This window comes from Amphibalanus amphitrite, unplaced genomic scaffold (assembly GCF_019059575.1).
Source record: "Amphibalanus amphitrite isolate SeventyFive unplaced genomic scaffold, NRLGWU_Aamphi_draft 000941F_arrow, whole genome shotgun sequence".
Lineage (NCBI taxonomy): Eukaryota > Metazoa > Arthropoda > Thecostraca > Balanomorpha > Balanidae > Amphibalanus > Amphibalanus amphitrite.
The window spans coordinates 103,295-129,159 of record NW_024882435.1 but is presented as its reverse complement, the minus strand read 5'-3'; the positions used below and the strand labels follow the sequence as shown (position 1 = coordinate 129,159).

The 25,865-nt window shown below is 51.0% G+C and overlaps 2 protein-coding genes across 14 annotated transcripts in view; both read left to right on the top strand.

The window, feature by feature from the left end:
• Positions 1–4,068, top strand: part of LOC122368355 (serine/threonine-protein kinase par-1-like) — a 45,311-nt gene extending 41,243 nt beyond the window's left edge. For 4 of the 13 annotated variants that reach the window (XR_006254232.1, XR_006254230.1, XR_006254233.1 and 1 more), the window contains 4 exons: positions 1,617–1,792; positions 1,984–2,036; positions 2,542–2,614; positions 2,949–4,068. Coding sequence is in view for 9 of the 13 variants with exons in the window: in XM_043342220.1 (XP_043198155.1) it covers positions 1,617–1,792; positions 1,984–2,033 (226 nt within the window). In the remaining 4 variants the exon portion in view is untranslated. Of the gene's footprint in view, positions 1–1,616; positions 1,797–1,983; positions 2,037–2,541; positions 2,615–2,948 lie in introns of all 13 variants that reach the window. The other 9 variants (XM_043342219.1, XM_043342221.1, XM_043342214.1 and 6 more) reach the window with 3 other exon arrangements.
• Positions 4,069–5,356: 1,288 nt separating this feature from the next.
• Positions 5,357–24,144, top strand: LOC122368354 (transient receptor potential cation channel subfamily V member 1-like). The gene is made up of 15 exons (XM_043342210.1): positions 5,357–5,952; positions 10,529–10,698; positions 10,950–11,110; positions 12,132–12,357; positions 12,467–12,562; positions 13,101–13,318; positions 13,652–13,895; positions 14,184–14,299; positions 15,621–15,848; positions 16,163–16,314; positions 16,618–16,834; positions 17,058–17,219; positions 21,668–21,844; positions 22,196–22,305; positions 22,655–24,144. The coding sequence occupies exons 2-15, from the start codon at positions 10,575–10,577 to the stop codon at positions 23,574–23,576; spliced, it is 3,153 nt and encodes a 1,050-aa protein (XP_043198145.1). The 5' UTR covers positions 5,357–5,952; positions 10,529–10,574; the 3' UTR covers positions 23,577–24,144.
• Positions 24,145–25,865: the final 1,721 nt, after the last annotated feature.

Below are 25,865 nucleotides of genomic sequence, written 5' to 3'. Positions count from 1 at the left end.
TGCACGTGCGCACGTGCAGGGTGCCGCTTCCAGATCTCGAGAACGGCTGGGCCGATTGTGCTCAAATTTGGCACATCGCTAGAGACCGGTTAGTAGGGTGCCGTGCACAAGTCAGCTGGAGGTACCCCCTCGAAATTTCGCACGTGCAAGGCTCACCCTCTCGCTTGCTCCGTTAGTCGCCCCAAAAGGCGCTATACTGGTGGTTACGGAGCGAGCGAAGCGAGCGGAGTCTTTCCTTAGATTACCGGAAATTTCTGAGTATGAGCGGCCGGCCGGCCGGCCGGCCGTGCGGACGCTTTTGCGAGGCTTATATCTCAGCAACCACTTGATCGATTTACACGCGGTAATTTTTGTAGGGTAGCTTCATTCCTTCTACCAAGTATTGGACTATTCCCGATGCATGTGGGTGGCCCCTTATGCACGTGCCACGTGCAAAACGAAGAGGTGTCACTTTTGTAATTGTTGCAATATCTCGGTAACTACTTGGCCGATTGCGCTGAAACTTGGCATGTAGGTAGGCACCCACTAGGCACTGCATATACATGTGCCAGAGTTGGGGTGCTGCTGCACGTGCGCACGTGCAGGGGTCGTTTCCACATCTCGAGAACGGCTGGACCGATGGCGCTCAAATTTGGCACACGGTTAGGGACCAGTTAGTAGGGTGCCGTGCACAAGTTAGTTGGGACCCATTTTGCACGTGCGCACGTGCAGGGTGCCGCTCTCAGATCTCGAGAACGGCTGGGCCGATTGTGCTCAAATTTGGCACATCGCTAGAGACCGGTTAGTAAGGTGCCGTGCACAAGTCAATTGGAGGTACCCCCTCGAAATTTCGCACGTGCAAGGCCCACCCTCTCGCTCGCTCCGTTAGTCGCCCCAAAACGCGTTATACTGGTATATAGTACTTGTAAGGGTATTTACCAGTTATACCTAATGCGAGGCATAATTGCTTCAGTAGCTACTTCAGTATTTAGAAGCAACACAAAGATACTTTTAGGATAAAGTTGCATGAATGGATGTTTTATAGCATATTATGCACCGCTCTTTCAGTAGTAGTGCATGCTTCGCTGCATTATCAGTAGCTACACAGTAAATACTCCACAGCGGATAGTCGATGCCTCGTTCCGCCGGGCGCCAGCACTGACATGTAATGACATTCGGGACGCCGTGCATTGCACATAGCACAGCAACGGAGAAAATGATCAAGCGTACATAGTTGGTTGGTTTAGCGCAATACCAATTTGATTGCAGAAATACCTTCAACATTGTCATCTTCTGTTCGTATTGTTTCATATTGTTTCATGTGTTCGTAATTCGTATGTATCGTAATTTGAATCATCTTGCCGATAAAATTAAATACCCACCCTATCGGTCCTCCTTTATACACTGATTGCGGTTCAAAATGTTAATTGCTGCGCTTGAGTATGTTCACTACCTCCATCCTTCACAGTTAATGCGATAGATAGACCACTGACAAAGTATCTCACCCTATTAGCACGCATCACCAGCTGCCCTGTACGTCTCTCTGCGCCATCTCGGCGATCAAACGCTGCCGACAGCTATGTTCCGTCGTCACCAGGCTTCCAACCCTCTTACCCTTCCCCTACTCTCTCCCGCAGACACTCGTCTTTCGGCTCGCACCCGGCTGCGTCGGCGACGTCGACGGCGGCGACGGCTGAGAGCTCCGACAGCGGCGGCAGTCAGCACGAGGATGAGGCCGCGCCGGCCGGCGGAACGCGCCACAGGACCACCGTCGTCAGGAGGACGGGGTCCGCCTCACAGTCGCCCCCAAAAAGTGAGTTCGGGTTAGGATGAAAATAAACCAAGTGCATATGTTCCAGCATCATGATTAGGCATTGTCTCTGTTCTCGTTCCTGTTGGCCTCAAAATGATTGGTCGCTCCAAATAAGTAATGGTATTGTTTCAACACTGATAGTAAACGGCCCGCGGTGAAGATACTGAATCTCGTTTGCTACTCTTCCGCAGCGAAAGTGTCAACAATCACGTTCAAGATAAAGCCGAAAGACAGCCATTAGTGTGTACGTTTTCTGTGATGATTGGCTCCTATCACTAGCTGCACGCATGTTCGTTACACTGTTTACGTTCGTCGTTCACCGTAGCCTTTACATGGCACGGCACACGTAACTGACGATTTTTATCTTTCGCCACCTTTTTACACGCACAGTTTGTCTCAGGCGCGACGACTGAAATCGTGTTCACCCATCACCTTTTTTTAGTAGGGTCCCTGCATACTTGTTCACTCACACTGTCCCAATTAATTACACAATGTGTAATTTGAAAGTTCCTTTGAATTGTGTATCACATATCTGTTGTGATTGTGATTTGTGCGTAACGTCAATAACATAAATGGCATACTTCTTTACAAAGCCATCAATAATGACAGTAACCAACCTAGCAGCGCGTCGGTATGCGTCTACGTGTCTTTGTCACTCGCATGTGTCCGTCCTTGTGCCCCACTAAGAGGTGTGTGCCGTGTCCGACCCGTGTTCACTAACCCCTCTGGCTGTGTCCCGTGTCCTGCAGAGCCGGGCGAGTACTTTTGGCGGCCTACCTTTGACGGCCGTCTCTGACGGCGGCCTCAGGACGACCACTGCAGGTAGTGTCATCTGTAATCTCACCCGCTCCTCTGATATCTTTGGAGATCTCTTGCTGTTTGGAGTTTGGACCTACATATTTCGCTGGCTTGACAAATTCATGTAGATTCAGTGAATGTCGTGAATGACTACAAAAAGTCATGTAACTTTCTGGGACCACTTTTTAAACGCGTAACATAATCTTTGCCTGTTTTCAAATGATTCTTCTAATGTGACCTTTCTTTTGGGAAAGTTTGTGTACTCACGCCTGGGCTTTGTGGGGTATCGGAATTCGCTCACTCACATCACTCACTCCATTTACTCCTACATTCATGCTTTTTCTTCCCTCACTTCCAGGGAGACTCGTATAGACTGGCCCGGTGTTGGCCGCAAACGATCTTCGGGCGGCCGAGGGCGCGCCTAGATCCGGACTCTGCCGCGCCGGAGGTGGGGGCGCCACCCGTTCTGCCCGCCGCCAGCACGGCTGTCCAATCGTCTGGTGCTTGCCGGGACGTTCTGCTGACGTCATTGGCCCGTTTGATGACGTCATCGGCCCCCAACAGCCGCTACGAGGCTGCCCGCTCTGATGGCTGTGTGACCAGTTCGTCGGAGGCCTGCTCTAATGGCTGTGCTGCCGGGCGCTGATTCGCACGGACTGCGCGAGATGCGGCATTGAGCAATGCCTACGGTGTGAAATGAACTTTACCTGAGGCGTGATTGTATGTGAAACTCAAACCGCAGGATTTATTAGGTTTTGCGATGCTCCATTTTGTCGAATAGAGAGACTGTGAGTTGAACGTTCGGGGTGGGGAGGGAATAGTGTGTGTATGTGGTGGGCTGGGGCGTTAACACCCTGAACTAACCACGATTGGTCACTGGCTGACCGTGTACTACTAATGGCAATACGAATGGAGGACTCGACGAGCTTTGTATGACTGATAGTGCTGAGTTCAAATCAGTGGCCATTATTTCCTGACTCGTGAGAGACGGTATTTAGATGTTTTTCCGAAGCCTTTTTTGTTACGTACTCAGTACTCGTCAGCTGTTTTTAAGTCGTTCTTTTTTGCCGATCCTTTGCAGATATATTGCCACTGATGCCAATATGCAAACATTGACAGCATTGTTTCTCTGCTTCACATCTACATAGCAATGATGTTACTGTTTCGGCAGCACCTTTTTTTCTGAACACGACAAACGAAGCAGAAGTCCCAGTGTCTTCCACTCTTATCTCGTTTCTCTCTCTCTCTCTCTCTTCGTTTCTGGGACCTGTGTCTGCGTCGGTCTGTCTGAGGTTCGCGGCTCAGTCCAGTCTGCGCTCTCAGTGTCCGCTGTGGGCGCAGTAAGGCATCTCGCTCTGCCCGCTGTGTGCGAAACGGGACGTCTGTCACTGAAGTCAATTTGTATGACTGCGTAGTGCGTATGTGTTAACCCGTCTGTTGCAATTGTTGATTTTGAAAATAAAGACATTTTACTCGAATTCATTTATTTTACCGAGACCTGCTATTTTCAACATTTGTTACATCGTCTTTCAATGATCACAGGATGCATAAACTAGTCTTTACCACACTTATATCTCATAGCCGTTCACCGCGGCATGCTCGATCAACTGCTGAAAATGGAAAATATGAAATCAAATAGTATCAGGTTTATTGCGTGCGAATACCAGCCCCGTCCGTCCGAGCAGCCACCCGATTAACCTCCGAATTTGAGTCACTAGCCCGCTTTATCGAGCCTCGCACTACCTCGGAACAACTCTGGCCGAGTGATAACCCACCGTAAGTCCCAAGGTCAACGGGGATCGCGGAGTGGTTTGGGTCACTCACCGGACAGGTTGGTCCTGGAGCCCGGGCTATGACCGGGTCATACCTACGGAATATGGAACGCTCCAGAAAGGACCGGCGCGGGTCGATCGCAAGCGGACACGCTAGTCATGAGACGGGTGTGTAATCACACAATGCAACTCATCAACTATGGTGGTCGCGTAACTCCCGATACCTAGGTAGGAATAGGATGGTGAAATGGGCCGGAATGATGCCTCATGAGCGATCTTGAACCTTGTGCTCTTGGGATGGATAGTTTGGACGTTAGAAAAAAATGGGTCTTCGAAAAACATGACAATATACCTAATAACAACCCGTTACGCTTCTTACGTTGAGCAGCGGCCACGCACAGAGCTCGACGGTGCTCCTAACAGTTATTTTGTACCGCCCGACACACTGCCATCGCCCCTGGAAGGTATGCTGTCCCGACGCTCTGCCAGTACACCTGGGAGGTATGCTGTCCCGTTCGACACACCGCTGGGGCCCCTGGAAGGTATACTGTTCCGCCCGGCCCACCACCGGCGGCTTCACGATGAGGATCATCCAAGTTGAATACGGTTGAACTTGAACAAAAGCATGTGAATGATGGACGGCAGGACGTAATGCTTATGTGAAAAACGTACATATACAATTAGGTACGAGTTACGACGAATAATATACCGGCAATAACAAGACAACAATTGCGGCAAAACGAACGAGTAACGACAGACTAGGTATATCAGTCACCGCGCACCTTCAAAAACATGTGACCTTCCTCTGTTCTGATACGGTCTCATACGGATCCACGGCTGCTCCCAGGTGTAGCCAATATCGGACCCCGGGGCACATGGCCTGACCTCGGGGCCCGGTTGCTATGGCGACGGTCGGCGTCGTCGTTCACGAGCTTAGTGCCGGGCCCGGGCCGGCCCGACCGACCAGCTGTGTAGCGCCCGAGGCGACGGACGGGTCGGGAGTGAGTGAGACGGGCAGCGGCCCTCGGGAGCGAGCCGAAAGAGTGGAGTGGGTTTGTTCAGAGTTGCCGTCTTCAGGAGCGTCGATATAACATCCGGCGCTGTATACAAAGCGGCAAAATAGGTTTGCCAACATAAGCACGTCACGGTGAATAACAAGATAAACTACAGCGACGGCTTTAGTGGATTACCTGAGTGAACACATTTGTGACAGTGGAAGTAGGAAAAGAACTGACTTACAAGGAAGACGCACGAGCCGTTCTGAGCGCAGAAAAAAAAATACTGCAGCGTCTCGAATCATTCATGCACCGGATCTCGTGGTTTTGGACCGTATAGTAGAAGTGAACTCACCATTAAGTGTCCCTCCTAAGCCTTGCTGGAGACTGTGAGCGGGTGCCAGGACTAATGACAATAACCGTAATACAGTGAATCCCGCGAAGAGCGGATATTTGCAAAACAGGATCTATCCCAAAGCACCAGGCCTGCAGAAGAAGTAAGAACAGAACTGTCCGCGAGTAGGTCTTGTATGTGGCTACGGGGACTGTCTCGGACGGTGCTGCAAATCATTCTAAGAGTCTCCAAAAAGCTAGGGTGAGTTGGTTGCTGGATTTGTAGGTACTCAAACAGATCCGATGTAGCCGAAGGGGCACCGGCACTCTCCCTGAAACGGCCGAATGTAAGCTGGGGACGTTGAAGTTTGGCATCTAATTTATACACTCTCCCATTCCTTAGCGTTGCCCGATCAGACGGAAACAAATGGGATACACACAACAAGCTCTGCTTAGCGTACCCTGGGCTGGGCTCCCGCTCCGGCAATCCATTCATCCTTTCTACAAACTAATTTGACACCCGAGCTGAATTTGTTTACAGAAAATGATTTTTATATTTATAGAGAATGGACCAGCCTGGGAGATGAAATAATCATGACCTCAAAACAAAAAAGTTGACACCATTGGCTTTGTTTCGTCATCGCAGCTTGCCGGTTTTAGGTATTCCACGAACCATCAGGGGCGGAACAACTTGGGCCAAATGCTTCCTTTCCTTAACAGTACCTACCAGTATAGCGCCTTTTGGGGCGACTAACGGAGCGAGCGAGGGGGTGAGTCTTGCACGTGCGAAATTTCGAGGGGGTACCTCCAACTGACTTGTGCGCGGCACCCTACTGACCGGTTTCTAGCGATGTGCCAAATTTGAGCACAATCGGCCCAGCCGTTCTCGAGATCTGGGAGCGGCACCCTGCACGTGCGCACGTGCTAAATGGGTCCCAACTGACTTGTGCACGGCACCCTACTAACTGGTCCCTAACCGTGTACCAAATTTGAGCGCCATCGGTCCAGCCGTTCTCGAGATCTGGAAACGACCCCTGCACGTGCGCACGTGCAGCAGCACCCCAACTCTGGCACATGGATATGCAGTGCCTAGTGGGTGCCTACCTACATGCCAAGTTTCAGCGCAATCGGCCAAGTAGTTACCGAGATATTGCAACAATTACAAAAGTGACACCTCTTCGTTTTGCACGTGGCACGTGCATAAGGGGTCACCCACATGCATCGGGAATAGTCCAATACTTGGTAGAAGGAATGAAGCTACCCTACAAAAATTACCGCGTGTAAATCGGTCAAGTGGTTGCTGAGATATAAGCCTCGCAAAAGCGTCCGCACGGCCGGCCGGCCGGCCGGCCGGCCGGCCGGCCGGCCGCTCATACTCAGAAATTTCCGTTATTCTACGTAAGACTCCGCTCGCTTCGCTCGCTCCGTAATCAAGCAGTTCCTTTCCGTAAAAGGTCGATAAAAAAGCCAACGTAAAAAGGTCGATACGGGCGAAGGTTAACTTTGCATAACCCACGCGCTGGTGGGAGGGGGGCTTGAACACCCCCCCCTCTGTGGTTTTTGGCACACCTTATCATACATCAATTGTGCACATGTTGTAAAAATTTCAGATCAAGGTCGTTCAAGGTCAGGTCACCGGGTCACTTAGTGACCTCACTTCATAAATAGTTGTCTGCCATAGGTACACCGAGTGACCGATCGCTTTGAAACTTGCAGCGATTGCTGAGAGCAATAGTATGTACAAAATGTTTGTCTCAAAATTTTGACATCAATGACCTAAGGTCAGGTCAATTTTGCGACCTCCTCATTGGGAGAAAATTGATATCAATGCATGGGAAAAAATTGTCAATGGTAGAAAATTGAAAGGCGCCTGTTTCGGACGAAAGGCATTATTAACACTCCCAAACACAGAATTACAGGTAACTAAGACATACTGAAGATGAAAATGGTATCCGTGACCCCTGTTTATGCCCCTGAAGTCATCTCAGGTCACGAATGGTACATATCTAACAGTTTTTCGCGAATAACTTTTGATAAGAGGCACATGCTAGAGCGATGAAAACGCCTTGGATGTGTTTAGCTCGGCGATACGGATCGATCGACTGATATGCAGCATGACCCTTTCCGATCAGGTCATGTCCTTGACCTGTGGTCAGATTTTCAAGTTGACCTTTCAAGGTCAAATTACAGTTCGTTCGATACGTTTTGACGAGAGGAACACGATGCCGGTAAAAGTAAGCTCGTGCGAGGCTTGAGCCGAAAGTTATTGCATAAAAACACTGTTTCAAAAATCGGCTATTTTGGCAGTTTTTGCCCCCTGCAGGCAAACCCATTGACGCTAGGTCAAATCTAAGATAATTATTCAGAAAGTGCGTTAATATGGCTATAGAATGCGATTTCCGCGGTGCTGTAGCTCTATTGGTTCCCGAGTTATGCGTTGGCTTCTGGGAAATTGTCTGCACTTGACCTGAGAATCGGCGAAATTTTGCCTTCAATGACCTCTAGTAACCTGACCTTTGACCTGGCCAAAATGTGACTGAGTGATTTCGTCATTATTTTTCGCCTTCAACGTATCGCTACGTGGCCCAAGAGCCGAGTTAGCAGGGAGGTGCTTAAACACCCTCGCCTCCCCCCCCCCCCCCCCCAGCAGGGCGTGGAAATCCAGGACCTCTAGCGGGGCGCGGGCATTGTCAGAGACGTTTGAAAACTAACCCAGGCTAGTCATTTGCAAAAATTTGCAAACGAGTCCGTATAGATGCGCGGTTCCGGCCATGTTATCAAGTTCACTCAACAGATGTCGCTAGTAGTAGAAGCCTGAGAGGTAGGCTGTGCCGCAGTGCAGCAACGCTCTGCGGGATAGTATACAACACAGGCAATCTTTCGCATGCCATACAGCGTGAGCTGTTGAAACGGTAGGTTACTCGTTGGAGGGGAAGGAAGGACTGCTGGGTGCTGAATAACTTTGATTCAGTTTTCCTGTAGCTTTCCTTAGCTCGTTGTTCTGGTTTGCCTTGCATTTCAAGAGCTGCGCCGTAAGTTCGTTTTTTATAGTAGGAATGCTATCGCTAATGAGAAGAGAGTTGGCAACTGAATTCTGGGTCGGTTAATTTTGACCATGGTATTGGATGTCAATCACAGTTTGTCGTTAACAGGCTGTTTTCACGAAGCTCCAACTAATAACGTGAGAAACGGTAGACCACACCCTTCCCTCGGCCTGTATGCAGAAAACCGATAGGTATGGCGAGGAAGAGGACCCTTCAGGTCAGGTTTAGCTCATGACCAAAATACCTACATAGATACTTCCGTGAAATACCACTTTTTGTCATTCATAAAGGCTAAAGTGCGTGTCTTGTCCGTCCCATAATGCATGACACGATTATAATTTATTACTGATGAACCGGTGAGTAACTGTGCCTAAACTTTGGTCCGCATTTCAACTTATCCCGCCAGCAGAGGCAGTTTCTATTAAATCGATAGCACGGCAGGAGCACTCGCACGGACGGCAGCTCCCAGCAGTATTTAATCAATACCCACTGATATATTAAGGTCACTCTGCCTTATGATCACTACGAGTAAAGAAATTTGTAGCGCTTGATAAGCACAATGCGTCTAAGACATGTGCGTTCGCCGTTCATATTGTAGTCATGGTCCAATGATAAACAACAATTTTATTATCAGGCTCAGTTGCTTGTATATTCATCAGCATGAATCGGCACCTTTGACTAATCGAAGCTCATTTGGGGAAATAAAGCGCATGATAAAGCGGCGAATGGCATAATTTGACGGCATAATAGCCATGCTAACCAAAGCTTTCAACAGCGAAGTAGTTTTGTGGTAATAAAGACATCGAAGTAGAAACGCTGGATGATGAAACATCTTCAAAATAGATATGATTGGTTCTTTTTAAGAGGCGTGTGTTTGAATGATGAAGCATCTTTGAAAGAGATCATATAGGTAACAGCAAGGCTTCATAATTGAGTCTGTTCATATGTACCTCAATTGATTCGAATACGAGCATGTCTCTATGATAATTCAGCAGATAACCGTCACACATTCGATGCTATAAACACAAACTATATTATACATATACCAACCATTCATGATTCATGCCTGCCATACCATACCTACCTACTAGACATAAAATGGTCCAGCACCGGCCACTCAGGGCCATAGCAAAGACATTGTAATTAGATAACCCACAGTGGCCAGTAGTGGTGAATCGCAACCTAGTGACCATAGGTGTCGATTTCCGCCGGGTTGGGGGTGCCCAGGCTCTCTAAATACCCCGCCGGCTCGGCCGGCTTGGCTTTGGAGCCCTAACAGGCGGCGCGGGTCAAGGTCACCGCTAGGGCGGCGGCGGATTTGCCGCGCCCGGGCACCCTCAACTCTGTGAAAATCGACACCCATGACAGTGACCTGTACATATAGTGACCGAGTAGACGACACCGGCGGGTAGTCACTACAAACAGTAACTCTGAAAGCCAACAACATTGACCTAAAGACTCGACATTGTCCGACAGTGGCCAGTCAGTCCTTAGGTTATTATATTCGACAGGCATCCTGTCCCCTGCCGCCTGTTTATAAGACGCCCTGTCCGTCCGTCCGTCCGTCCGTGGGTTCCTAGCTGTAACCTATAGCCATGCTATAGCCATCCGTCCGTCCGTCATTCGTTACGTCCAACAGTGGACTGTACTGTATACACGTCGACAGTTAGCAGCGTCCCACAATGTTCTATCCGCCTGTCACCTGCTAGTAGCAGCGTCCGTCAACGACCATCTTCCTCCCAATGACTGTCCAGTGGCCACTGCAGTAACTGCATCCCCGCCTGTGTCTCACAGACCCCACGGCGGCTGATTGGCCGGCGGCGGCGATGTGGACCCCAGCATGGGTCAGCTACAGACCCGCGGCTCCCAGTGGAACGACCCGGCCGGCGCGCTCGACCAGGTCATCTCACAGTCGCACGAGGAGGGACAGTGTCTGCTCTACAAACTCGCCAACTACAAAAAGGGTAGGTCGAATACAAAACAGAAAATAAGTCAGGAGAACAATAAACGAAAATAAGAATGCCTTATGTCACTCGGTCACCTATTGAGGATGGGGTTTGAACCAAAACGAACCAGTGTCTCGCGACAAGGAAAACTGATTTCCAGGCGACACTTGCTGGACGTTCACCGTCCGTTGTTCCCACTCCCCATTCTGTTCAGGAGGAGAGCTGATAGATGCATACCGTCTGATATCCCCTGCCCCAACTCTGTACAGGTGGAGAGCTGATGGACGCGTACCGTCTCGGCGGCGGCCGGGAGGTGGAGCGGCTCATCCTCGACCAGTTCGCCGTGTTCATGTACAACGACGGCCGAGGAAAGGAGATCACCCGCACCGAGTACCTCAAGTGGAAACTGCGCGGCAGGACGCGAGACGAGGTGGGTAGCGACAGACCGACGGCCGGCTGCGGTGTGTCGAGTAGTGCCAAGCTTGCAGATACGCGTAATGGTTATATTGAGCGTCAAGCCTATGCGTTACGAAGGCTATTGAGGTTACGCGGTATGTTTACAGCTTACACAAAACGCTCTAGCATCGATCGCAGCAAAACGATTTATCAGTCTTGCCTGGGCCTACATATCGGTGTCGATATTTGATATAGTAGCCCAGGCCAATGCGAAAAATTAGGAGGCCTTGAAACTTTAGGAACGATAAACAATAGTTAGCGCCTCGGCGGTCTGGATTGGTGTCAACGTAGACACGTCAACGCTCCCCACAAAATGTCAGACCACCCTGACACGCGATAATTGCTTTCGCGAGGTGTGACCAATAACACTGCAAGGCACTGATAAAACAGGTGACGGCATGGATCGCTTGAACTAGTGTATCGGCACGCATAGCGGGACACTGACGCATATTGGCGATACATGAGATTAGCGTGCCGCTGTCTTGAAATCGACCCACCCCATGGGACAATGCCGCGTTGATGGTCGTGCGTATGGGAGTCGGCAGACCCACCACCAGTCGAGGGGAGGGGGGGGGGCGACACGGGCGGCACGATAGGCGCCCCGACTCGGCCCCCTCCCCCTCGACCATCTGCGTGACCGTGCCGGCTTTTGTGCCGCCTGCTGGCCGTGTCGGGCCGTACCACGGAGCCACGGCGGGGGCGGCGAGGGAGGATACTTTGAGTCTGCCTGCTCAGAGACGGCTGGGTGGTGGGGCCGGGAAGGCAAGGGGATGCCTCGAGTCCGCCCAGAAGGTGGGGTGGTGGGGTGACATCTAAATGCGTAAAAAATCGATGCTGAGCGCAAGCCTTAGAGTTCGCGTGGCACCACACTACACAAAAGACTTGCAGAGAGTCTGCCTCAGTCGGCTGTATTTGAACTTAGCTTTGTGCTAAGCACTCGTAGGCTTTACCCAACAGTCCCACATAATCTGATCATCCTCTCCCATGCATGGCAGTATGCACTCAACATGGAGCCGGGTGTCAAGAGCCGCTTCGACCCGCTCAACTTCTGGCAAGACCACGAGGCCTGCTGGCAGATGCAGTACCGCGGCAACCTGGGGGAGACGCTGCTGCACGTGCTCATCATCTGCAACACACGCACCCACACCCGCATCGCCAAAATCCTGCTCAAGTGCTTCCCCAAACTGGCTGTGGACGTGGTCGAGGGCCAGGAGTATCTAGGTAAGGAGGGCACAATAACGATTTAACGAATGAATCAAATTGTTGAAGTGTCTGCTGTGATTTTTGCCGGATTTCAACCGTAGGAGATAATTATGAACCTGTGTTTCAGGTGCCAGTTGTCTTCATTTAGCGATAGCATACAATAACAACGAACTTGCGACGCAGCTCATTGAATGCAACGCAAAAGTCGACCAACGGGCAATAGGTAAGCTGAAATAAAACTGCACTACGCAAGCAAATTTATGGACCCTTCAACTCTTCAACATTACGACCCATTAGCTCACGCCCAATCGCGCGCGGACTATTGCCTGAGAGGTATGCATGCTATCCCGCTAGGCTTTGCTGCGCCGCGGAACAGCATAACTCACAGGCGTCTATTACTAGCGACATCTGTTGAGCGGGCATGATACCAACGAGCACATCCCAGCATTCAGAATTCCTTTGCTCGATTGACGCTCGTTTTAAAGCTTTTAGAGAATGTCGTAAAGCATACGTTAGGAACGTAAATACCTATGTTCTGGCCATTCTGAATCATTGATCGTCTAACTCTGAGACTATCTGTTGTTCGTTTAAACGGTCCCTGTAACCTACCTAATCTATGACAACACTTTGATGTGTTTGTAACGTTGAGCGAGTATACATATAATTGACGGCAGCATGAATCCCTTTTCAGTTCAGTAAATAACGTTGTCCGTAAAATAGGGACTACCAGTCGTGCAACTGACCCGTTACCGTCTGCCCAGGGAGTTTCTTCCTTCCCAAAGACCAGCAGCGGGAGGTGCCTCGCACCCAGACCGACTACGAGGGCCTTGCTTATCTGGGTGAGACGCTACTCAACTGGGCCGCCTGCTGCAACAACGAGACCTGCTACAACATGCTGGTTGACCGGGATGCCGACCCAAACGCCAAGGACTCGTTTGGGAACATGGTGCTGCACATGATCGTCGTCTGCGATAAACAGGTGAGCTTGCATTAGTTCAAGCTCCGGAAAAAGTCCTCACAAACGACTACAAGCTCACTTATTTGTATCGATTGTTTACGGATTCCCGATTACGTAACGACTCGCTTTGAAACTATAGGAAAATTTAATTAACCTGTATAATCTTCCGATAAAACAACTCGTTCTCAAGCTCAAAACAACCTGGATCAACTCATTCTTGACTGAGCTCAAAACAGCCACCTTCCCTAGCTATTTGCTAGTAGCTAATGACTGTCGTGTATCCGTGCCACACATGCCAACCAGATCCCCACCGGTGCCGCTTCCACTAACCCCTCTCTCCATACTCTCCCTCAGGGCGAGGGTCAGTCGGAGGAGATGTTCGGTTACGCGTTACGCCACCCGCGCTGTCCTGCCAGAAACGGCGAGCTGAATGCCGCCGGTCTGACACCTCTCACACTCGCCTGTCGGCTGGCGCGCTCGGAGATCTTCCGGGAGATGCTGGAGCTGACCTGCGTCGAGTTCTGGCGCTACTCCAACATCACCTGTTCGGCGTACCCGCTGAACGCACTGGACACCATCGGACCGGACGGCAAGACAAGTGAGAGCCAGAATAGGAGGAGATGGGGAGGGGGGGCCGTCAGGTAGGCCGCAGAAGTTATGAATGGAAAGAATGGGCGAAGGACGGCGCGCAGAGTCCAGGATATATGAGGTTGCTAATGCCCGAACAGGGGAAGTCCTTCCTTGGCAATTGGCATGTTTCCCTTTTTGAGGAACTACGTCTCCGAAAACTACAGCCTGTGCAAGAAGACACCTTTTTACGCTGGATGAATGTAATCGGTATAGAGATTTCCCGCATTAAAATGACAAATACTCTCGTTTCTTATAGACTGGAATTCTGCTTTGATGATGATTCTCAACGGCAAGAAGGACGAACATCTGGACATGCTGGAAGGCGGCATCATTCAGAGGCTTCTCGAGGAAAAGTGGCAGTCGTTTGCACGGGTGAGCACTGGTCGCTTGGTAGCAAAGAGGCGCCGATATAACTTATCAATGAAAATACACACCAGTCATAATACGATCTTTTTTTAGTACAAAATGAACAGCTAATTAGTGTAAGTAGGTAACTATTGTTTTTGCCCATGGTTTGTGTTTCTTTCTTGAACGTGTTCTGTTCGTAAGTTGTGTTACTAAATTAATGATTACCTAGATATTCGATAAATTATTGATTAACTTTCTAACCATGATATTCTATAACTGCTCTACGCGATCTTCTGCCGTCAAAGTGACATCGCATCACTGGTTCATCGCATGGAGTGTGCACTAAACACCCTGCATCGCTGGTTTATGCAAAATTCCTTGAAACTGAACTCCAGCAAGACGCAGCTTATAGTTTTGGGTACGCGCCAAATGTTACGAGGTGTTCCGCCTGTTACCCTTACCGTGAGCGGCAGTACCATCCACGAGAGTGATCGCGTCAAAAACTTGGGCGTGGTGATGGACCGCACGCTGTCTTACGAGTACCATATAGATCAGCTTGTCGGACGATGCACTGGTCTTCTTATAGGTCTTAGTCATGCCAGATATAGACTACCGAAAGAGACTCTCATCACTATTGTCAACGCATTGGTTCTGTCAACCGTGAGATATTGTATCAGTGTCTATGGTACTGCGGTCGCCAAAAACATGTCTCGTGTTCAAAAGGTGATTAACTTCGGTGCACGAGTTATCACGGGGCGGCGCAAGCATGACCGCGTGAGTGACGCACTTAGAACTCTCACCTGGCTCCCGGCTCGTGAACTGGTCACTTACCACACTCTGTGCCTACTCAAGCGCATGTTGGTGACCGGCGCTCCTCAGGATATCGCCGAGCAGCTCTCCACAGTAGGAGAGGGGAGAGAGCGCAACACACGTCAGGACGCAGACCTCGCTCTTCCACGGATAAGATCCGAGTCCGGCCGAAGGAGATTTTTGTACCGTGCTGTGTCGGCTTTCAATGCCCTGCCTCTCGTTGTCAGGGAGCAATCAGCAACCACCGGGCGCTTTTAAAAGGAATGTGAAACGGCGTCTGGGCCAATTTTAGAAAGTATGCGTGCGGGTGGGCTATGTATTTTTATGTGTGCCTGATTGCGTCACCATCCCCTTGTATTTACTATTTCACCTATGACACGAACTCAAGAATAGCCATGTTGTATGGATGAGTTCTTAAGTGTTCAATAAACAATAAACAATAAACAATAAGTGCACCGACCTCTTGAATTCCCGGCCACCCATTTTATATCGCCAGTGAGTGGCTATTTAAGAAGTGACGCTGTTGGTCCGTCAGGCGGAGTTTCTGCGGAAGCTGATGATCATGATGCTGCACCTGGTGTCCATCTCTGTTGCGATGTACCTGCGGCCAGAGTACGACCGTACCCTGCTCGGAACCCGGCCACAAGACATCGGGCGCTACTGCTTCGAGGTGACCACCCTGCTCGGCTCGGCGTACTATCTGATAGTGCAGTCGGGCAGCGAGATCAAGAACCAGGGGCTGGTGCCGTTCATCATACAGCTGGTGAGTGAGGGAGACTAATTGATAGAACTATTTATCCTTTTATGTTGTACTTTGCTTGGTTTGCAGGTCATTTATTCCTATCATTTTAGTTTCTTTATAGCAGATATCACATAAAGAATGAATGTTGTCAAAATCATCTTCACCGTTCTCCGTCAAGACTCATGCTATTGCAGTATATGCGGTTAAGCAGCCCCCCCCCCCTCATTTCTACGACTCGCATTGCTTGCCCGCGTGCGCTGTTCCACGACCGTCCTCAGGCTGCTCTCGTCCGCGCGCGCAGTTGAATGATTTGTGCAATATCCCTGTGTCCACAGTTCCACGACCCGATCCAGCTGCTGTTCAACATCTCCAACGCCATCCTGCTGGGCTGCATCCCGCTGCGTCTGCTCGACCTGAGAGCCGTCGAGGAACTGGTGCTCACCATCGCCGTCGTCGGATCCTGGTTCCACCTCATGTTCTTCGCCGGGTGAGGTGATGGAGGTGCAGTGAAACTGCAGGTTAGGAGCACCTGGAAGGTACTGATTCTCGGCGAGAGAGCTGAACTGAGCTGAGAGAAATCGAAACGCGCTCGGTAGCGGTAGAGCTCTGATCGCATGCTTCCATTTCATTGCATGTTTCAGGCGCTTTGTTTCTTTGAAGACCGTTTGATGAAGTGGGTAGTGGGTACCCTTTCCAAAGAAAAGGGGTAAACATTCTTGGAGTAAACATTCCGCTGTGTGATTCTTGCATGATGCAAAGTCTAATGAAACAATGTTATTCTCTTCTGCAGAGCAATTCAGCTGACCGGCCCCTTCGTGACCATGATCTTCAAGATCATCACCAACGACATGGTCACCTTCTTCATCATCTACTCCATATTCTTGCTGGCCTTCTCGCAGGCGTTTTTCTTCCTCTACAAGGGCAGTCCCAACCGCGCCTCGTCCAAGTTCTCAAACTACATTGACACCTGGATGGGCCTCTTCCATATGACACTCGGCGACTATGACGTGAGTGAATATCGGAGCGTCGCGCTAACTCGGTGACATTTGCCTCGCAGCCATCTCGTCGCTCTCTTGTTTTATAAAGTTAAAGATAAATGGTAGTCCAGAAGAGGTTGCAAACAATGCGGGAAATGGTGCATTGCAGCGCGATGTTGGGCTCTCACTCCTGGACGGTTTCAGCCGTTGATGTTCCGCGAATGACTGCCATCTCTTTGCGCCTCGTTCCCAGTTCGGCGAGCTGTCCCGCAGCGCCTACGCGCCGCTGATGCTCATCACGTTCGTCCTGTTCATGGTGCTGGTGCCCATCCTGCTGCTCAACATGCTGATCGCCATGATGGGCAACACGTATGCCACAGTGGTGCAGCAGAGCGAGAAGGAATGGGTGAAACAGGTAGGTACGACAGGCAGCTGGATGGCCATTTCGACCGGCCACTTTGTAGGTGCGACTACAGCCGAATATAACCAAAGTGATAGGCTTACGTAAGAAACACTTCTTTAGGTAAAAGGATTAGACGCACAATTAATAGCACATAGTACGCTTCATCCCTTGTGGTTGTGTAATCTAGCAAATTCAAGAGTAAGATGCTTGAGCTCCACATCGTTTCGACGAGCACGGGCAATAGGATGATTTATTCATCCCACGGCGGTGTTTCGTAGAAACCAAGCAGACATAAAATCAAGAAGCCGCGGGCTACTTCTACACTCAATGACCCGTGAACTCTTGATGAACTGGCTCCATGCATGCGATGGGTGGCCGCTCTATAAACTCCTGCGGGTCGCCCGTTGCGAAGGTCCAAGACGGCGTCGCGTGTCCCGGCAGGCCGGGTCTTCAGTTGGAGTGGGGTCGGGCATCAGCCTTGCGTGACGGAAAGGACAGCGATACTAGCGTGCGTCCACTTAATAAGACGATCCTTGTCCCTTATGTGGTGATTCAGAGACAATGCCTGATGCTAGGCTTTTATTAGCAACATCTGAAACACAAGGCACGGAGTGTAAGACACACATACGACATTCACCCCCTGTCAAAAAGAACATAACTTCTCCCTAGCGAATGCATAAAATGCAAATGAACCAAAGCGAATGGTCCTAAAGCAACGCAACGCGCAGCATCGCATACCTCACACATCACGCATCATAGTCGTCCATCCACCGTGGCTTCCTTTTAACTCGCGTCGACCTACGCAGATCAGTATTCTCAGTTTGAACACTGGTTGCCTCTTGCCTCATAGCCCCATTGCGATCACAGTGCGGGCTTGGGCCCACCACAGCCTGCTCAGCCTCAGCAGGGCCCATCTCTGTCTCGACGCAACCACTCCCGTCATCGGACGAACCCAGTCCAACTCCAACATCGACCTCAGATCCAGCCTCACACGTCGGTTCCGCACCATCAGAACGCGCAACTGGAGCCAGATGCCGAAGAGAGACAGTAGGCACTCTACCGCTAGGTAGTCGAACTTTAGCGTATGTTGGAGTCACATGTACAAGCTCAACCTCATCCACCAGCGGCTCGTACTTGCTGGCTCGATTGGTGCGCTTCAGCAGAACACGATCAGCACCGAGTAGCCACGTAGGGAGCGCCTGGCCCGATGCCGACCTGCGAGGGTGTGAGAAGAAGCGCTCGTGAGGAGTCTGATTCGTGGCGGTGCAGAGCAGCGAACGCACACTATGCAGCGCCAATGGAAGCACAGTCTCCCACTCTCGGAGGCTGATGCCTTTGTCATGACATGCCAGGGTTACAGCCTTCCAAATCGTACCATTGTATCGCTCAGTCTGCCCATTACCTGGAGCGTTGTACGCTGAACAGAAGCTTTGGGCAATCCGGTTCATCGCGAGAAACTCCTTGTACCGCACTGATGTGAAAGCGGCTCCACGATCGGAGTGCACGAACTCGGGAGTGCCGAACACTGTGAAAAGTGATGTCAGGCACTGAATGGCGGTCTCGGCAGACGTGTCCTTCACAGCAAACGCAAAGGGGAAACGCGAGAACTCGTCCACCACCACGAACAAATAAGCTCTCTCAGTACAAGACGGTAGTGGTCCTTTAAAATCTACACTTAGACGTTCAAACACACGCGTGGCCTTGATCAGGGTACCCGACAACCGAACGAAAGAGGGCTTGCATATACTGCAAGTTCGACATTGCGATATAACAGTTCTGACATCGTCCACTGAGAAAGGAATATTCTGACAGCGCAGGTAATGGCTCAAGCGAGTGACACCGGGATGGCACATCTGATCGTGTAGGTGACGAATAGCCTCTCGGGACCCGCCCGAAACAGCTCCACATACCTGTCCGGCCCTGGACAGCATGTCTGGCACGGTGTTGTAGATTCCAGGTCGGTAGACGATGTCGAAACTCATGCAGGCCAGTTCTAGACGCCACCGAAGGATCTTGTCGTTTTTGACTCGACCTTTGCATGTTTTGTCAAACATGAACGAGACTGAACGCTGGTCAGTTAACAGCTTGAAGTGTTTTCCGATCAGCAGATGGCGCCACTTGCGGATCGCCTCGACGATTGCTGCAGCTTCTTTCTCGATGGATGGTTGCCTTTTTTCAGAGGGGTTCAAGGTTCTAGAAAAGAACGCCACTGGCTTATCGTTCTGCGTCAGTGTTGCGGCGATTGCACTGTCTGAAGCGTCAGTTTCGACGACGAACGTGGCGTAGTCGTCGACGGCCGACATGGTGGCCGAACCGATGTCCCTCTTCAGCGTCTCGTACGCGTGGATGGCTCCCGGAGACAGCGGGAAGCTGCAGGTAGCAGAGAGCGGTTGCAACTTCTCCGAGAACCCCGGAACCCACTTCGAGTAGTGCGACAGCATACCCATTGCGCGCTTCAGAGACTTTGCATCTTGCGGTACAGGCAGCTCCATCAGTGCCTGTAGCCTGTCTGGATCTGGTCGGATGGTCCTGTTCTCGATCACGTGCCCCAGTATCTTGACAGATGTGCTCCCGAAGGTGCACTTCGCCTGATTGATTGTGAGCGAGTACTTCGCAGCAGCATCCAGAAACCGCTTCAGATTGGCATCGTGCTGTTCTTTGTCGCGACCACAGATGGTGACGTCATCCACGTAGGCGAATGTGTCCTTCAGACCCTCTGATTGAATGATGTCATCGAGAATCTGCTGAAAACATGCCACGCCGTTCGTGACACCAAACGGGATACGGAGAAACTCGTACAGCTTGCCTCCAGCTTCAAATGCTGTGTATTTGCGATCCTCTGACGAAATCGGGATTTGGTGATAGGCGCTGGCCAGGTCGACAGTACTGAAGTGTGAGTACTGCGCGATCTTGTCAACTATCTCGTTGATTCTCGGTAGTGGGTACGCGTTCAACTCGGTAAATCTGTTCACGGTCTGTGAGTAGTCAACCACCATCCGGCGCTTGCCGCTGGTGGATGGCACAATCAGGACCTGAGCTCGCCAGGGGCTAGTACTGGGAGTGATGATGCCTTCTTTGAGCAGTCTAGCCGTCTCGTCCTCGATGAACTTCAACTCTGACGATGAGTAGCGCCGAGATTTGGCCTGGATGGGATGGCAGTCAGGAGTCAGATTTGAAAACAGTGAGGGCGGCCTCACCACAGCCGGCACCAGACCGCACAGGGACAGGGATGGTCGGGAACCTCCAAAGGTGAGGCATACACTGTCGTGAGCTCCCAGGAAGTCGTGACCCAGGAGTACAGGAGCACAAAGCCCATCCATGACTGAGAGCTTGTAATCAGTATACTCTTCCTCTCCCACTCGTAGCTTCACCGTGCACTGCCCAACAACATCCACGTGGTGCTGAGTTGAGGCCATACATACTACTCCCTGTGCTGGAGTAATGTGTAGACCGATGCTCCTCGCAACTTCAGTGCTGATGAAACTCTGTGAGCTTCCAGTGTCAACGAGAGCTTCCAGGTCACGTCCATCAACAGACACAGACATCATAGCCGATTTCAAACTTGGAAGAGAGCAGTTCTGGATGGCTGATATGATTGGCATCGCAGCAGAGGTTTGAGCCCTGGCCGAAGCAGCCCCTCGCCCACGACCTGCCCCCGGCACACGTGGTGGCTGGCGGGGAACTTGAGGACGAGGTGCGTACAACGACGGTTCAACTGATTCGGACTGACACACTTTTGCGAAGTGTCCCTGCTTTCCACAGTTCGAACAGAAGACATTTCTGGCCCTGCACTTATTGCGTGGATGACCCGGTCCACCACAAAAGTAGCAGGGGCGAAGGAGAGCAGCAGATACCTCATCAGTGGCTTCAGATGACACCTGCTGAGTTGGAGTAGCCTGCTGCTCTTGATGCACATGCGCAGTGACAGAGCTGTAGTCACCTAGCTTGTCTGTAGTCACGACTGCACTGTGGCGGGTGGTTCCAGAAGCAGGAACTGCCACCAGTGGGCGATCGGCCTTCTACATATTTATATATGTTGCTAATAAAATTGTGGTGATTCAGAGACAATGCCTGATGCTAGGCTTTTATTAGCAACATCTGAAACACAAGGCACGGAGTGTAAGACACACATACGACACCTTATAAATGCTGAGAGCGCGTGGATATTTCGTAGTCATTCGCTAGGTCATTAACCCGATCGAACGAATTTACTACTTCATCGATGAGCTTTGACAGTCTGACTAGCTTGTCAGCACGCGCTAGGAACGATACAGGGAAATTTGTCGCATCTTCTGAGTCTCCATACTGATTTCTTTTGCTTTATAGCCGTAGACACTGCTGCATTATTGCCAGAAAGAAAACGCTTCTGTTTGGTCTCACGAAGTTCACAAACAGGCCGAGTCTGTTCTTGTTCGTTTCTCGCGCGAATGGCGTGTGATCGTGACACATTTTCTTCCCAGTGGGCCAACATTGTCATCACGCTGGAGCGGGGCATCGGCAGCGACAAATGCAAGGCCAACCTGGAGTCGTACTCGCTGCCCCTGCCGGGCGGGGACAAGAGACGCGGCGTGGTCGTCATCAAGTCGAAATCAAAGACCAGAGCCCGACAGCGCAAGGGAGCGCTCACCAACTGGAAGGTCAGTACTCAGTCAAGGGAGGGGACGAGGGTGGACACGGAGGGAGTGAGGACTGGGGCACTACGGGAACTTTGCAAGAACTGAGCCTCCAAAGTGATTGCTTATCATGTAGGCATGACGACCAACGACCATTTCGTCTTATTGAAACTCTGGAGCTGGACGCAATGTTCATTACACCTCTTACTCTGAACTCTGAAGGTAGGAGGGTAGGAACTACTGCTGCGTTGGGGAGCAGCGGCGTAATCCTGTACAGTATTTTCACACTCATTTCGTTTTATTAAGGACTCCTCTTTAGCTTGGCACTATGTCATACGCCGACATGTTACCCCTGTAATTTGTCCCTGTCCACAGAGAGTTGGACGTGTGACTCTCAGAGCGCTCAAAAGACGCCGCATATCTGGCGAGACGCTGCGCAAGGAAATGTGGGGACTCGAGTCCATCCACACAACGCCAGTCAAAAAGTAAGTCCATAATGAATGACCCGTACGTTTAATCTTCCTCTGAGATATTGCACAGATGACACTGAGACTGCATTTGCTTCGTGGTTTAGGCATTCTGATACAGTGGTGAAGAATGGATACAAAAAACAACTAAGTGTCGAAAACCTTAGAAGGAAGAATACTGCTTACAATTGAACTTGTCTACAAACACAGAATTATTGTAAAATGGACGACACTCTAAAGAAACACTTGCGATCATTCAAAGTTTTAAGATCCTCATTAATGCCTCCTTCAGAACGCGCCGTCCCTGCATTCTTACGTCTCGATACGGGTCATCCAATAACCCCTCTCTCACTCTGTGCCATTGCAGCGCGAAGGGGCGCAAAGGTCGCCCGCCGGGTCCGCCCGCCATCACCACGGGAGGCGCCGGAATGCTGCACTCCCTCACCGGCGAGCCGTCGGCCCTGAACGGAGGTCTCACCTCTGCCCTCGACCAGCTGGCGCTCGCCTCGCCGCTCGGCGACCCCGCCGTGCCCGGCGTCGCCCTGAACGGCTGCTCGCCGGCCGCGCTGCTCGGCGGACTCGGCGACAACCTGCTCAGCGCCGCATCGGCCTCGGCAGCGGCGCCCGGAGGGCATAGAGGGCAAGATAACCCGGCGTTTTCGCGCAGCGCCAGCTCAGAGGACGAGCTGCCGGCGCTGTTCGCACGCGCGGCCACCCGCAGCCCCTCGCCGCCGGCGCCGCTCAGCCCGCCGTCGCGCCGGCCGAGGGATCTGCTCACGGTGCCCAGCGACCCGTTCGAGGGACAGGTTCTGGAGAGTTATCGCCAGCTGAGGTCGGAGCGGCAGCGCGCCGCGGCCGCCGGGGCCGGCGGCGGGGTGCGACTGCCGCCGATCGGGCGCGGCGGCGGACGCAGTGTGGCGCAGTGTCGGCCGGCGCTGGTGGAGGAGACACCTCCGGCAGCTCCGCGCCCCGAGGCCGTGTCGGCGCTCAACAGAGACCCCCTGACGCTGCAGGTGCCGCGGCTGGGCGGCCCGGCGCCCCCGGCCGAGCGCCGGCCGCCCGCGCCCACAGAGCTGACGCCGGCCGGCGGGGAGCTGGCAGCCAGCGCCGCGCAGGGTGACGCCGCGCACTGGGCGCTGGGCAGTGAGACGTCCTCTGCGCCCCAGCCCGGCCGGCAGGACCGACCCGAGGGCCGGCCGAACCGCCCCTCATCAGCTGCCTTCACCAGGGGCCGCGGCAGAGTGCGCAACATTAACGCCATCGTGCCCTGGGACGAGGAACAGGTTTAGGGCCGGTGACGCTCCTACGGCGACGACGCCTATCTGCAGAAATGGTGACTGACAAATTCACCTATCAGCTGCGGAGGTAGTCCGTTCTTAGGACGATCGATGCATTTATAGAACTACTAGTTCGTATCCAGATTTACAAAGGTTGGTGGATGACAGTGGGAGGATTCCGCTAGCGTTCAATGAGCATTGTGTCTGGCACGGTTCATTTCCTGCCTTGGCGGCGTATGCTCTTACCCCATCAACATTAGTTTGGATCTCCAGAACGTACGGCGCTGGATACATATACTTCAAACGTGAAATTACTCTTCATCATAGGGAACCGTTTAGCCTGTCCCCGTCCAGTAAGCGTAAGTCAATCCCAAGCCGCTCGGAGATGTGCCTGCCATTTCACATTTGTCATACATGTTGCGCTTGGTTGAGAGTACCTTACTACTGTTTATTAGCAGATAAGTGGCTGGTATCGTTCGTAGCTGATAAGCTCAGCTGGCCACTGGCCCGCTGATGACCGAAAGCTTGTTGCCATGCCATGCATTATGACAATACATCTACATTGATAACATGGAAAAAAGGTTAAAATGAACAATGACGACCGCGGTACATGCATGCTTCCGTATCTACGCGGCGTGAATTAGGTGCTGGGTGATAAGCCATGATTTCATAGTCTACGTTAGGTATATGTATATTTGAAACAAAGGTCGCTGGAGACTTCCTAGCTGTATCAGAGAATGCTTCTAATCGATGGGTCTGTAAGAAAGTTACTGTTTCGTTCAGCATTGACGTTACGCGCCTCCCCTCCGAAACCCTTCACTTCAAGCCATGCTGTTGAGCGGTTTAAACACGTGTGTGACATTTAAACTTTAACGCACCTTCTTCCCTACTTGTATGAATGCCTTGCAAGCTCAGATGCGAAAGTACGAGGTGTTGTGTGCTCATTACTTACTTAACCACTGTACTACGCAGCGATCACGCTGGGACATCTTCTGGTTTGTTATCCTCGACAATGCAAGTCCTGCAATCTACCCTGCGCATTCGTGGTTCAGGTGAATGACTCGTCCATGTTGTAAGATACGCGATTGGTGGCCAGCCGATGCGTGAATCTCTCTCTCTCTCTCTCTCTCTCTCTCTCTCTCTCTCTCTCTCTCTCTCTCTCTCTCTCTCTCTCTCTCTCTCTCTCTCTCTCTCTCTCTCTCTCCCTCTCTCCCTCCCTCTCTCTCTCTCTCTCTCTCCCTCTCTCTCTCTCTCTCTCTCTCTCTCTCTCTCTCTCTCTCTCTCTCTCTCTCTCTCTCTCTCTCTCTCCCTCAGTCCTTCCCTCCCTCACACCCTCCTTTCCAAGAAAGTCGCCAATCAAAGCACCTCATATATTTTCCATTTCACAGGTCACATAGAACAAAACACGACTGATGGCATAAGCTCACTTTCGATTCATAGTCACTTATCAACTCTCCCCATTTTATTTCATATTTCACAGGTTAAACACTTAAACAGGACAAAAGGCGACTGATAACATTAGTTCAGCTTCGATCCAGTTGTTACCAATCAAGTCATCCCGTAATTTATCGTGCACATTTTGTGTTCTGAGGTTATCGGTGGAGCATGAACTACTAAAATGAACTAAATGAAAATACTTTTGTTGGCTATATAATTATATTCTATTTATATAGCTATTTACTTATATCTTATTGGCTATATTTGTTGACTCCACCGATAACCTCATAACAAAAATATGTCCTTATATAATCAGCATGTGCACATTTTGATGGCTAAAAACAAACAAACAAGCAAACAAACACCGAATAAATAGGGGAGAGTGGGGTGGGTTGTATCAGTTTTTACTCCGAGACCCATAACCTCGTAACTATCCGTGATAAACTCATTATTTCCATACTATCCCCTTCCTTGATTCTTCTGCTTTTTTGTGCAAAGTAACTTTTCCGCTACCTCTACCAGTTTTTCTTCTACGGTCTCCCGAATAGAACAATGTTTTTGATACAACTTGCCCCATGGCTTGGGTGAGTTGTATCACATGGTGGGGTAATTTGTATCACTATTTCACGTTTCAGGGAGTGTGCTTGCTACTGGTTTTGAACATAACAACAACATTAAATGGGGTTAATACGATGTATAGGTATGCTCAAAGGCTTCACTTTATTAGACCAAACTTAGGTCAATGCAATCCGAACGAAACATCAACAGACTAGACGCAAAAGTTGCCCGTTAAGAGCAAAGAAGCCAACACATTGTGCCGAAATGGAACGAGCATTGACTAGCTACCTACAAACGCGAGCCAGG